General features: G+C 34.3%; 1 protein-coding gene across 7 annotated transcripts in view; it reads left to right on the forward strand.

The window, feature by feature from the left end:
- Nucleotides 1-14,455, forward strand: part of EXOC6 (exocyst complex component 6) — a 195,064-nt gene that overhangs the window by 127,724 nt on the left and 52,885 nt on the right. For 4 of the 7 annotated variants that reach the window (XR_005723511.1, XR_005723513.1, XM_040254531.1 and 1 more), the window contains exons 19-20: nt 2,166-2,195; nt 13,371-13,512. Coding sequence is in view for 4 of the 7 variants with exons in the window: in XM_040254531.1 (XP_040110465.1) it covers nt 2,166-2,195; nt 13,371-13,512 (172 nt within the window). In the remaining 3 variants the exon portion in view is untranslated. The remainder of the gene's footprint in view (nt 1-2,165; nt 2,196-13,370; nt 13,513-14,455) is intronic. The other 3 variants (XR_005723512.1, XM_040254533.1, XM_040254534.1) reach the window with 1 other exon arrangement.

Genomic DNA, 14,455 nt, shown 5'->3' on the forward strand with positions numbered 1-14,455 from the left:
TTTTTGATAGATTTTTTTTTCCCCTCTTAGTTAGAAATCTGACTGGAAATTTTTTAAATTTGGGAGGTACTTTGCCTAGGATTCTTAACCTTAGAGTGAGCAGATATAGAGCTATCTGTGAGATTGTGGTTTCCTCTCTTCAGGGCTGACTTCATGGATATGTAACATGTCCTATGGCACATGGTCCTGAGTTTAGAAGGGTTCTGCATGTGCTTAGGTGCTTTGCTGGCATCTTGAAATTCTTACAGATTTTTGGACAAGGGACCCCACATTTTCATTTTGCACTGAGCTCCACAAATTGTGTAGCCATCACTGCCCCTCTTTCCATTGTTACAACACCCCCCCTTCCTCCTTCTTGCTCTCTCTCTTTTTTTTTCTACCTATACCAGGAGTCTCACCTCTCCCTCTAAAGTTTCTCTCACTGTGGAAAAATGCTTGTGCTCTGTAGTTAGGGGATCACTGGCACGGTTGTTCTAGAAATCTTTAGTTACTTACCCTGTTTCCCATTGCATTTCTGGCATCTGTCCTCTCTCATATGCACAACTGGACCTCTAATACCGAGCTGGCTCCGAACTCCACTGTAGCTCCCCTGGTAGCGTGTAATGGGCAGTTGCTTTCTCTTCTCTGTTTAATCTGTCTTCTGGGTGACTTCCCTGGTGGTCAAGGTGTTAAGACTCTGCACTTCCAATGCAGGGGGCACAGGCTTGATACCTGGTCGGAGAACTAAGATCCCGCATGTCTTGTGGTATGGCCTAAATAAATAAATAAATAAATAAACATTAAAAAAAAATCTGCTTTCTGTCTCCTAGAAGGTATCCCTTAATGAATTCCTCCACGTGCCTTCATTTTCTGTGTTGTTAAACATTTTATTCCTGTTTTGTAGTTTTGTGCTTCTTGTATCACTTGTATCTCAGGATCAGTGGGAAGCAAACACATTAACATAGTCTACTGTCTTGATTTTGAACAACTTCTTTCCTTCTCTTTGGAATAAAATGATTAGATGAGATCACCTCTAAGGTCCCTATATATAAAATTTATTATTAAGTGTCACACAGGTGTAAAGTACTAACTTAAACTTAGATTTATTCATTCTGGCACCTTATTTTCTTTTTCAGTTTTGCTCTTTTATGTTCTTTGTCCTTTGGTTCATACTTTTTTCCTGAATTAAATATATAGATGTGCATGTCTTTTGAATTCCCTGGAAACTGCAGAGGAGAACTTTAATAGTCAGTAGTGCAATCACAGGCTTTAATCACCCTTTCTTTTATGTGATACCAGAAAGAATTATATTAAAAATACAAAAATTATATTTTTAAATTGTTACATAAGCAGCTTTGAATACATTTTAGTACTTTCCTTATCAAGTGAAAACATGACCATATATTTATTGTATACATATATGCTAACAAATTACTTTTTTCTTATTTCAATATTAATCTTTAAATATATAATAATAATGACTAATGTTGATATGATGACTTATTGACTGTAACATAAAAATTGTATACTGTGAACAGTGATGAAAGCATCACAAGTCCTGTGACTTACCTGGTGTTCATGTTTATATATTAAATGTTGTTGACTGACTTTTATTGACTACATTACAGAATTTTAGCTAAATTTCATCTTGGCTTTATGACTTTTATATCTCACATACAATTATATACCTCTTATACAATTTGAAAGATTTGGGGAAAAAATAGTTGAATAAAATAACTGTTGCGATGGGATTTTGCTAATCCAAACAAAATTTTTTTGGAAGTTAAATCTAGAAAGGACCTAGAGGTTACCTAGAGTCTAGTCCAGTCTTCCAGAAGAATGAATTGTCTGGATAACACAGCTGCCAACTCACTGCTTACTGTGGGTAATTACAGTGATCTACCTAGCTAGTTAAATGTCTTCCTCCATTTCTGCTTGTGGTTTCTCCTTTACTCCTTGTGTGTTTGGTAAAAAGGATAAGTTCCCATATGCAGGGCCACCTTCAGTTCAGGCTAGATCAGATATTCAGGTGTCACTAATAAATAGATTTTGAGTTTTAAATTGTAACAACAACAGAGTCAGCTGGCTTGTGTATGGTGTAATTTTTTACTGCTTTAAACACCACTTCTGTTGATATCAGAATACATTTTCCTTTTTTATGATTGCCTGTTTGACTTCCTTCTCAGACTAACAGCAGTGATCATGCAGCCATGTCGGTAAGTAGATACAAGCTCAAGCTAGCATGCGAATTAGAAAATAATGAACTTCCTGCAGGCTTATTTTTCTCTGCTTAGGTGCTTATGGAAACTTTTAATTGTTTTGGCAGTGTTCTTGATACATTTGTAGTTTTTGTGGAAGCCAGAGTTTGAAGATAATAACTAGTTGTTTTGGTGAAGCAATCAAGATTCTCTGGGACTTGATTGTGAAAGTTAACATTATGTTGCATCTGTGGTGAGTGCAGTGCTTTGGGGATATCTCTCTGTGGTCATCTCAGGTATGACAGGCCATGCTTGAGATATTTTCCTTATCTGCAAATGAGTTCAATAGTTCAATAAGAATATATACTCTAGAGATTTTTGTGAGGGTTAAAAGAGGTAGTATACATGAAATGTTCAGAAAAGTGCCTGGCATAAAATGAACACTCAAAACATATTAGTTGTTATATTTGTTTGTAAGATTATTTGTGCTTTTCCTGAATGCTTTTTCTTTACAACACTTATTCCAGACTCTACTTGTAGAAATCTCAGTGCATAACACAGGATAGCTCATGACCCAATTCAAATGTTTCTTTTTCACCAAGCCCAATAGTGTTCATTGCCTTCCTCAGCATCTACTCTTTTTAGGTGGCTTTGTCATATTTTGCTTTTTATTGTATTTGTTCATCCTTTTCACCTCCAGTTACAAGCTCTTAAGAGCCAAAATAAGAAATGTTGTCTGAGTATAGATATTGAAAAATATTCTTATTTTTGAAAAAATATCATCTAGCATTTGAAATTTAAATATTCCTAACCTACATTTTGTCCTTTCTGTTATTTCTTTTATCAAAGTTCAAATTTTGATTATCGTGATTGTCTTCTAATTTGTCTCTGCCAATAGTCTCTCATTACTTCTATTCATCCTACATATCAAAGCCAGATAATCCTCTACCAAAGCACATTTTAATTTCATTTTCTCTATTCAAAAATTTCAAGGTCTGTCACTTATCTACTGAATTAAGTGAAAATTCCACAGGCTAACAAATAAATGACCTCAGTCTCTTTCTGATACATTTTTGACCATGATTTAACCTGGGCGTTTAAAGTGGAAAAGTCACTGTGCCCTGCATCTAGCTTGAGTTTTCTACCTTGTCTTCATTTATAACTAAAAATTTTGAATCTCTTCCAAGAGCCATCTTTAATGCTACCTCTTTCATGAAGCTTTTACTGATTCTGCTTAACCTTATGTTGATACTTTGTCCCACTTTTGTGGTACTTATTTATATTTTGTCTTGAACCATGGTTGTAGACTTTCCTTCTTTCTACTCTCAGAATTTAATCTCATTATGTCAGAAACTATATCTACTCATCATGGTGTCTTCTATAGTACCAAAACAATGTCTTATGTGGAGGAAGTGTTTTATAAGTAGTTTTTTTTCTTCTTTTTTTAATTTATTTTTTATTTTACTTTACAATTCTGTACTGGTTTTGCCATACATTGACATGAATCCACCACGGGTGTACATATAAGTAGTTTTAAAGTTAACATGAGAGGAATAGTGAATAACTAGACTATTATAAAGATAATTTTCTTGTATGTTTAAAAAGTATGAAAAGTATACTGCAGGGAGTTCCCTGGTAGCCTAGGGGTTAGGATTCTAGGCTTTCACTGCCAGGCCCTGGGTTCCGTCTCTGGTCAGGGAACTAAGAATCCTGCAAGCTGTGTGGTGTGACCAAGAAAAAAAAGCATACTGTAAAAATCAGAAGTTTTGAATCAAGAAATTTGTCAAATATAGAATACTTTCTAGTTTTGAAGAGAAAGTTTACATTCTGTTATTTGCACATAGGAATTTAGAAAATGTCTATGTGAATGTGGTATAATAAAGATGGTATCAGTACCATCAGATGAGTAGAAATATTTGCATGGTTACTCATTCCTTATACACCTCCTTGAAAGGATAGTATAATAACTCTGATCACCACTCGCTAGATACAGCTATAAATGTTGAATAGTGATTAAAAAGAACCTATAGCATGAAAATAACTTGCAAATTCCCAACACTAAGGACTAACACTTTGACCTCTTGAAGAGACAGACCCTCAAGCTTTCACTTGACCTTTTTGCTCATTTAATAAATGTTCAGTTCATTTCAATAAATGTCATAGTTGTTAAGTACGTGCTCTTAAGCTATTAAGCATGCTTACAGATTTCCTGCAGATAGACCATATGCATATTCCGAATACAGAAGTGATACTAACCTTGCTATCCAAAAAAAGAACCTCAGATTGTTTCTTGTCCTGTATTTAAGAAGGATGATGGATTTGAAGATCAGTTTTAGATAAATGTGAGTGAATAATTTAGAAAGATTTGGCCCTTGAATGTCCAGTGTTTTTAAAAAGTTACTTATTTGAAATAGTTCTTTCTATGGTGATAAGCAAGGTATTTCTGTGACACATTTTGATACTTATTTCCATACTTTATAGTAAGTTACTTACAAGTACCCAAAAATCAACAAGAGCAAACCATTGACAGTATGGCAGTGGAGAAAGTTAGAGAACTTTGAGAGAAAACATAAATGAAAAAGTTGAAAGCAGTCAAGGTCCAGTGTTAGTAATAGAACTTCTATTTTTTCTTAAGCTTTTTCATAATGTAATAAAACAGTTAAGTGATTTTCACTGTTGGAAGTTAATTGCAAAAAAGAAATCTTGCTTTTTAGTTGAAAGTGAACATACTTGAATTTTATAACTTTAATCCTTTTGGGTATTAAGTTGATGTCTCTATTAGCTAAATACTGACTAATCTCGGTGAGAAATTTGATTTCATAAGTTTGTAAGCCTTATGTGCCAGGCTCCTCTGTCCATGGGATTCTCCTGGCAAGAATACTGGAGTGGGTTGCCATTTCCTTCTCCAGGGGATCTTCCCAACCCAGGGATCGAACCCGGGTCTCCTGCATTGCAGGCAGATGCTTTATCCTCTGAGCCACCAGGGAAGCCCATATATAGCATAGCATACTTAAATATTTCCCTGCTGTCAAAGGTTGTAGAAAACAGTATTTTGAATTGCTTTTAACGAGGGCATAGTTGGAAGAAGTAGTGGCATTAATAACAAAGGGCTTTTAGCATGAGAATTTTAGTAGGAAATCAGTGGATTAAGGGAGAAGTACAAAACCAACCTGTAAGTAACAGATTAAGGAGATATAAATGGAAATAAAGTGGACTCTATACACACACACACACAGTATTAGTACATACATGTATATGCACACTTACAAATAACCCTTTACTTCACTCTCTTATGGCTATAGATGAAACAGACTATGTAATTGATGCAAGCTTTATGAGCAAAGGATCGTTTTTAACAGGAAGATTCAGTATCAAAAACAGATGAAAACATACCATCTAGCAGTTTCACTACCAGATGGCAACAGAGAACTTGTGTTTGTAAGGGCACTTGAGTTTTTGCACATAGGGGTAAGTTCTAGGAATGCAAATAGTATCTTTCCTTTTAACCTGTATTACACAATAGAAAGAAAAAAATAGAAAATAGTTCTCTCCTCATACCACCCCTCACCAGAGTTAAGTAGGTCAAGGATTAGGGGAGAAAAGAGTCTAAAATATGTGGATAAGAGATTGTTTGAGTTGGAATTATGAGCAGATAAAGAAAGTGAAAAAGAGGTCAGATCCCCTGAAGTGAAAGAAAGGAGATGGTAGGGAAAGATGTTGGAGTCAGAAGTTTCCTGTGCAAGCCACTATCTGATGATGCTCAAGAACCTGTATTTTTTTTCTTCCCTGTATAGAACAGACAGGAATTGATAAGGGAGAGGATAAAAGAGATTATACTTTGCAGAGTGAAGTCCCAACAAAAGTGCAAGTTTAGTTATGTATATATGCAACAATGTTTAATCACTTCCTTTTCTTTCATTCAGGAGACTAGGTATTATAAGGAAGCTGTCCTGTTTTAAAACTTTCTGCCTCTGATGAAAATTGGTCTGATAGCTGGTAATAGCATTGAGATTTAAAGCCTTTGTCTGTTTAGAAACAAGAAGGAGACAGTTGACAAAGACCTACTATAGATGTCTGTAAGGACTTATTTTTCACTCTCAGAATATTGTTGAATGTCATTTGCAAGATTGTTTGTAGGAAAAAAGTGCTTAGTAGATGACTTACCTTGTTTGCTCCCTCCCCCCGTAATGAGTTTCGTTCTGTTTTAATATGTATCCTTCCCTCACAGGATACATTTCCCTGAATAGTTTAAACTCCCCTTCCAGGTACTCCCTCAACTGAAAGTGACTAATAGCATCTACCCCAACCACATTCCCACAAATCTAGGATTTAGCTCAATGAAATTACCTGTTCAAAAAATCCTCAACATTCTAGATGACTGTACCCCAAACCTTTGAGAATTCCCAAATTTGAGAGTATGGCTGTGCCATGTAATTTCTTTCAGAAAACACTGTAAGATACAGCTGAAAACTATAGATCTTAACAAGAGTTACTTTATCCATGTCAACTAACCGAAGACAGCTAAGCCACATTGACTTGGGGAGGTTGGGACTTTGACTGTATTCAGTCTCTGAATAGTTCCTTCCTGCCCACAACCCATTTCACAGAGTACAACTCAAATGTGAGTCTCAGCCAATGAAGCCCTACTTGTACTGGACTCTCGGAGCCATCCTTAAAAGGTTAAAATCTAGATATAAATGCCTTGAATGACAAAGGCCTACTCTGTGTTATGTTTACATATGTATGGCTATGTTTATAATATACTGGGCTTCCCCAGTGGCTCAGATAGTAAAGAATCTGCCTGCAATGCAGGGGACCTCAGTTTGATCTCTGATTGGAAGATCCCCTGGAGAAGGGAATGGCTCCTCACTCCAGTATTTTTGCCTGGAGAATTCCATGAACAGAGGAGCCTGGTGAGCTGCAGTCCATAGGGTGACAAACAGTCAGACATGATGAGTGGCTAACAGTTACTTACTTACCTCCTACCTATATATATTAATAAGAGAGAGTCAGCTTGGGTGACATTTGTCCATTTTACTAATGATTATGTGTAAATAGTCTATACTCTTCTAACTGGTTAGTAATTCTGACAACTTCTTTGCAAATTTTAAGTTGTACTGGGGTTGTGAAATAGTAGTTTTTAATGATTGTATAGTCCTAATACTCTGAGCTGGGTGCTTATGTAAAAAAAAAATGAGGCTCTGACTCTGCTATGACAGAGTTGTTGCTTTAATAACAGTTCTTGGATGTTTCAGTTTTTCAGTCTTAATTCCTGTGGCTTGACCATAGTATTCAGTCACATGTGGAAGTTTACAGCTTGTCTTAAGCTTCTCTTGCATTTCTTATATTTGCCAAGGGAGAAGGTTATAGGGCCTTGATATTTTATTGCTTCCCTATTTAAACATGTACCTAATTGCCCAATTTGATGTTATCAAGTGAATTTAGGAGGTAGGAAATATCTCTGTCAGTTCCTACACAGCACAGACTAGCTTCCTCTTCATGCTACCTTGGACAAAAGTGTGTTTAATCTAGATTTCTGGTATAATCAGTAGCTTCAAAACCTTGACCTCTTCTAGACTTCACTGCCCTACTTGTCCTTGCATTCTCGTTCTTGATTAAAGTTAAGAGAAGTTTGAAGATATGAGACTGCTGTGACAGCAGCAATGATATTTGCAGGAAGCTAAAAATCTGAGTGCTATATGTCACCTAAGGCCATGTTCAAAAGATTGTTTAAGGAGAAGGAAAAGGCCACCAAAGTTTAATGAGATCTGTGGTTGGGATGGGACTCCCCTGGTGGCTCAGTGGTAAAGAACCCACCTGCGAGTGCAGAAGACTTAAGAGATATGCATTCAATCCCTGGGTCGGGAAGATCCCTTGGAAGAGGGCGTGGAAACCCATTCCAGTATTCTTGCCTGGAAAATCCCATGGACAGAGAGGCCAGGCAGGCTACAGTCCATGGGGTTGCAAAGAGTTGGACACGACTGAAGTGACAGCGTGCACACACGCGCACACACACACACACAGTTGGGATAAGGAAGTTAAGATAAGGCATGAAACAGAAATGTGCCATATATTATAAGTGACCTGAAATTTCCCCAGTTGGGAGAATTTTTTTCCCAACTTTAAGGTATTTCTGTTCTTTTTAATCCGTGCATGTGTGTGTGTGAATGTGCATGTTTCTGTGTCCCAAGAGCAACACTTTATGTTATGTCTCATATCGTTATGGTTGAGAATTGTTAAAAGAAGAAAAGCCTAAGAGAGGAGAGAGGGAATTCATAATTGGCTATGGGAATTGTGGTTAACTGATGTGATAACCAGTTCTTTGGGGACTAGAGCTACTTAGATGCAGACAGGAAGAGTATGAGAGGAATATAGAAATGTAAAGGAGGTATTTTGGAGAATGTTAGGGACATTAGAGTAAGTATATTTTGGTAGACCTATTAATTTGGGGGGGCGTAATCTCAAAACTGTTTTCAAGATTGTATTAAAGTTATTTTTTAAACTTGCTAAAGAAATTCATCTTGATATTTAAACCTTTAAACATACATTCTATATTATTGTGAATCAGAGACATTTCGGTATTATACCATGTGTTTAGCCAGAAAATAGATCAAAACCTTACTAGATGATGGAATCTTTGTATATTTGTGAAGTCACCTTGGGGAAATTTTCGTGTTTTAGGTATGCTTTTTTCCAGATTGAATAACATTTTTTATGTTTGAGTAGTAGTACATTTAAGTAGTTTCATATAGTAAAATTTAAATTAGTGATTCTTTTGTAAAATAGAAAGAATTATAATAGGTTTCTTAGATTAAAATGTCTATTTTTCAACTTGGCATCATTTTTCAGTAAGAATGCATTTCTGGTTTTAGTGTTGGATATTTGATGAAAGACCTCACTCTTTTAGACTATGTGTTTTAAAAGGCTAAAAATTGTGGTTCTTTAGGAGACTGACCAATTCATCAAAATATTTCCTTTCTTCTTTCGTCTTCCTTCTGAAAAGGCTATTTCGTATCTCATAACTGCAATTCACATTGCAAATTGAGAGGCAATAAGTTTGAATACTATAGCAGTATTTTGCTGTTTTTATTTAAATAACTTTAAAAGTCACACAGAATCAGAATTAATAAATTTGCTTACCAATGTTAGATTTAATATTCAAATTGACCATGATTTTCTTCAAGTTTTTAAGTTTTTCCTGACAAGAGTTACATAACTTTTCAAAACAAAACCTGTTAACAATTTAAAGAATAATAAATATAGTGCATAATATTTCTGAGTCTATATATTTTTTAACTTAAATGAAAAGTAGCTTATTGTGCAAAGTTGATCTTTTGTGAAGGTATAAATAAAAGAAAATGGATTCTCCTGGGATCTTTAAGGAAAATAGACCAACACAGAAAGAATGATTGTGATTTCAAGAGCACATTTTTATGTAAAGTGTATTTGAGAGAATGAAAGCAGCATTGAAAAATGCTTTCAAATAATTATTATTGAAATCAAGCCTTCCTATTTTATTAGATCTTTGAAATAAGAGAATGGTTAGACAGAAATGAAAACTTCAAATGAAAATTTAAATGTGTCAAATTAGTTTTTAAGTATTCTACATTTCTCCTACTATTATATTAGAGTAGATCTATCAAAGTGTTACTTTGAAACCAAAACTGTTTTGAGTTATAATCTAATAAAATGTGTTGTATTTTTGTTACCATGTCATTTTATGATGTTTCAAAGGAAACAGAGTATCTTTACCTAATCTATAATAGTAAATTATTCTGGAAATTTGGCTTGACATAAAAACAGATGTGTTTTCTTGATTCCTTTTAAACTGAGGGTTGGTGGTTCGTGGTTTATTGTTCCTGTGATTGGCATTAAAAGCCTTATTTCACAGCTTGCAGTGAGGGACTATTGGGTAAAGACTGTCTGTGTTCCACAAACTAAATTCAAAAAGTGTCAATCAAGGTCTCACATAGGTTACTTAGAGAATGAGTTTTCTTACTGATTTCACCAAATGTCGCCTCATGCTGTCTTTGATTGGCACAGCCTGGCAGGAAGGATGGATGAATCTGTCACCGACTGGTTAATTGTGTTGCTGGTCTCAGTCTGACATCAGGTCTTTGACTCTTAAGTGGCTCAATACAAAACAAATTAGCAGATTGTAGTCATATTTCTCATTCTATATGCTTTGACTTTGTTGAATGCAGTCCATAAATCATATTGACTGACACACAAGTAAATGATGAAAGCTGCTTTTGAGACATGAATCTAGAAAGCAGCACTGTGAAGGTGCCATGGAAGGATGCATATGGTTGACCCTTTGGGAATTTCCTAGGAGCCAAATGTCTCTTTACCACAATTGTTCTTAGAAGAAAAGCTTTTGGGTAATGCGAAAAGGATCTAATATGTCAGCAGATTCTCTTTTACAAGTTCCTTTGAAATACAAGAAGTTTGTCCAGGGGTTTTCTCTCTTTGCAAGTTGTTTTTCAGCAAAATGTGAGAGCAGGGTAAAAAAGTAGTTACCTTTAAAAGCTTGGCAGGTGTTTTTACATACTTATTGAAATTTATGTTAAAGAAAAAGAGAATGTTAGCAATAGTTGCAATTAACTTTTCAGACAACAGGAGCAGAAACTTCTAGGTGCTTGATACCAAATGTGCTGTATTTTCTCAGTCACTGCATTTAATTATTTTGGCTTTGTTTGTTGTATTGTTAAAAACCAGAACATCTATAATGAAAACGGCCAGTTTTAAAAGATAGTTGTAAAAGTACTTAGATTATTTTTGTTCTAGAAGGTGATACAATATTAAAGCATCAACAATAATAGCAAAATAGTGTTCAGAAAGGAGTGTTTTGGTTATACAAAAGTGTACCAACGGCTACAGGCATCAGAAATGTTTGGGGGATATGCAAGTTTCTGGAATATTAAAATTTTATGTCTCAAAATAAGTAATAGATAAAATTTAAGAATGTTTGCTCACATTTTATAGTCAAAAAGTACACATTAAAAAAATGATCTTATAGAATATAACTGTTTAAAGGATTTGAACCTTTTATCAATGTTGAGCTAGAAAAAGGAATTTTTCATTTCAGTATTTTATAAACATTTTAAACTTCTGTCTTTGAGAACAATAAGCCTGTATTTAATATACATAATCAAAGGAAATTGCATGTGTTACTTAAAGAGAAACACGTGTGAGTGTGTGTGTGTATGCACGTGCATGCACGCTTGTATGTTTTCATTACCCATATCCACCAAGTTTATGAAATAGCCTGTATTTTTGTACTAGTACCATTATTTTGGCTCCAGTACTATTGCTGCATAGTCATATGTAGCATCTGAACCCATGTTAAAATTTTACGCAATGTGTTTGTTTATGAAATGAATGTAGTAGTAACTGTTTTTGGCAGTTTATTAATCTGTTTTTGCAGTTAGTACATTATAGTGGCAACATAAGTAGGACGTGGAGCTGATTTGATGGAGAAGTACATTAAAACTAAAATGTGCTAATTGTTCCATTAGATCAAAATGACATTTCCATTAAGTTTTTTCAAGCCTATTACATTGTAATTAAGTTACATGCCATTGATTTCTTCTTTTTCTGTCTCTCCCCTCCTGCTTCTCATTCATATTGATATTATTCTGCTTGGGAAATGGAGCTGCATGTCTCCTAGACTAATTCTTTTTGATTTGGGGATCTTGAAGCACGCTGGGTTTTGCATTGTTTGTTAACATTCCTTTTTGGCAGTTCATCAGTATTTGTCAAATATATTGTTTGCATCAGCTTTTATCTCTAAAGTTTCTGATTTAGATATTGGCATTCCATTTCAAATGCAGTTTTTTTTACTGTGGATAGTGTCTAAATGCTAAAGATTCATAAGGACTCATAAAAGTTGCTTGCTTCTAGTCTGACTTGAAATGTGTAATCGACTGAACAATCTTTTAAAAATATATGTGTTCCTTGTTTTCTAACAGATCAGTCCTATGTAAACATTTTTGCATCAGTATATTATAGCATTTATGTTTGGAAGATTTTTGTGATTTTGTAGCTTTATTGGCCTTTGTGATAAGTAGGAAAAGCATAATGATCACATATCACTGGGTAAATATTTGTTAATGCTAATAAGGCAAAACATGGACATCTTACAAAAGTTCTTATTTCTAACCTTAGTCATAGATCTTTGAATCATATGGGTGTCAGTCCATCACCAAATCACATAATTGTGGGTTGGAGATAGCCATACTAGCAGTGATATTACACTGGAAAGCTTTACCTGAAAGTTTTCTTTTCAACTGTAGTTAAAATAAAAAGCCTGCTTGAAAGAACAATTTATACTAAAGGCAGTATTATATTGTGATTCAGCTATTTAATCTAGAAGCTAGACATTTAAAATTGTTTTTATAATTTTAAAGAAACTATAGCCTGAATCAAGGCTGTCAAAATTCATGAGGAGATTTAGGAGCTTATTATAGTAGAAAATATAATGATATTTTACTAAAAGACAACCACAAGTATTTGTAGCTCACTTAACTTTATATTTCTAAATTATCAGATGATTTTAAAACTTAATTTTTAAAACCTAATGAAAAGATCTGTAGATGATTGTGAAATCATATTGGTATGCAAGTGTCTTTTTCTCCCTCCTAATTGAAGCTGTACTCCAAACTAAGCTTCCTATTAGAAGTAAGAACTTAATGACTCAAAGTATATTTTATAAAGACATTTTACTTATTACATACATATGAAAGTATATGTTATAAAGTATATTAGGTATAGTTAAATTATAATAAATTACACTATTATTCTTGGCTTGGTTAATTATATAAAGGAAAGTTTAAAATGCATTATATGAATAAATGTTCCATCAACATGACAGTTATTTTATGTCACAAATGGCATATTTTAATGTGCGTTTTTAAAAATACTTGAGATATTTAAAGAGATATGGAATAATCAATAGATTTTAAACACAAACTTTAATTTTTCTACATACAATTATAGCTTTAATGATGTTTATATCATGAGAATGACAAGTCAACAGAATGTTACTTTCAGTTCTTATGCTAAAAGACAGCCACTCAGAATACAGAAAGGCTATCACTAAAAAAAATGCCATGAAAAATTTTTGTGATACTTTATGATATGATACGTTTCTATGTTTGTTTATTTTTTGGTTTGGATATTTGTTTTAAACAGGGGAAAGTTGCCCAGACTGCTTGCATGTCAGCCTGCCAGCATCTGTCAACATCCTTAATGCAGATGCTGCTGGACAGTGAGTTAAAACAGATAAGCATGGGAGCCGTTCAGCAGTTTAACCTAGATGTCATACAGTGTGAATGTAAGTACCTTATTGGTTAAAATGATGCATTTCTAGGAATCTATATGTAAATTCTATGGGAAAATAGTATAGAGTAGCATAGTTCATTGAAGAGAGAAGAGGCCTGATCCAGCTAAACTTTCGGCAGCCTTAGAAGCAGCTTCCTTCCAAGAAGAGAAAAATATTTCGGTTTCACATTTAGGGCCTCTAGAGTGGCACTAAAGTGACAATCTGAATGGATAATTTAAAAGGTGATTTATTTATAATTCTTTTTTTTTTTTCTTTATTCCTTCTGGTCATTCTTGTCTTCTTGCCAGAACTCTCCTGAGGTTTGTAGTAAATGAATGAAATTATTGTTTGTCATTCTTATTTTCCATGCATAAACTTTCAGATACTTGCTAAAGAATGCTCTTGGGAACCTGCATTCCAAGTGCAGTTTCTTTATAGCCTGACATTTTGATTCTCTCTCTCAAAGAATTTCTCAGGTCTTTACCTTTGCCCTTATTTTTTGCTTTATTTTCTTTAGGTGACAGGGTTAGCAGATTCCATAATCTAATGTTGACATTAGCCAGTCACCTTCAAAATTGATTGGCTGTTTAGTTATTAGTCTTGCTATAAATGCTTCTAGCTGTAGGTTTTATTACCCTTATACAAGACATGAGTTTATGGAATAATTTTTAAGTACTCCTTTCAGATGTATGGTATATTGATGAAATGATGAAAATCCCTGGTTGACAGTTTAGGCAGGCACCACTGTTGATAAATTGAAAAACAGTGGGGCACAAGAAGGATTATAAAATACTTGTTTGGGGCAGATTTTGCAATAATATATTCTGTGTAAAAGACATTAGAAAATTAAATGTCAATGGCTTGCAGCTGAAGCAGGAGTGATAGTTTTTTCAATGAGTAATAAATATTTGTCTGCTTCTATACAAGGCATTCTGCTAGGAAAAACATAATTAAC

Source organism: Oryx dammah, unplaced genomic scaffold (genome assembly GCF_014754425.2).
Source record: "Oryx dammah isolate SB20612 unplaced genomic scaffold, SCBI_Odam_1.1 HiC_scaffold_14, whole genome shotgun sequence".
Lineage (NCBI taxonomy): Eukaryota > Metazoa > Chordata > Mammalia > Artiodactyla > Bovidae > Oryx > Oryx dammah.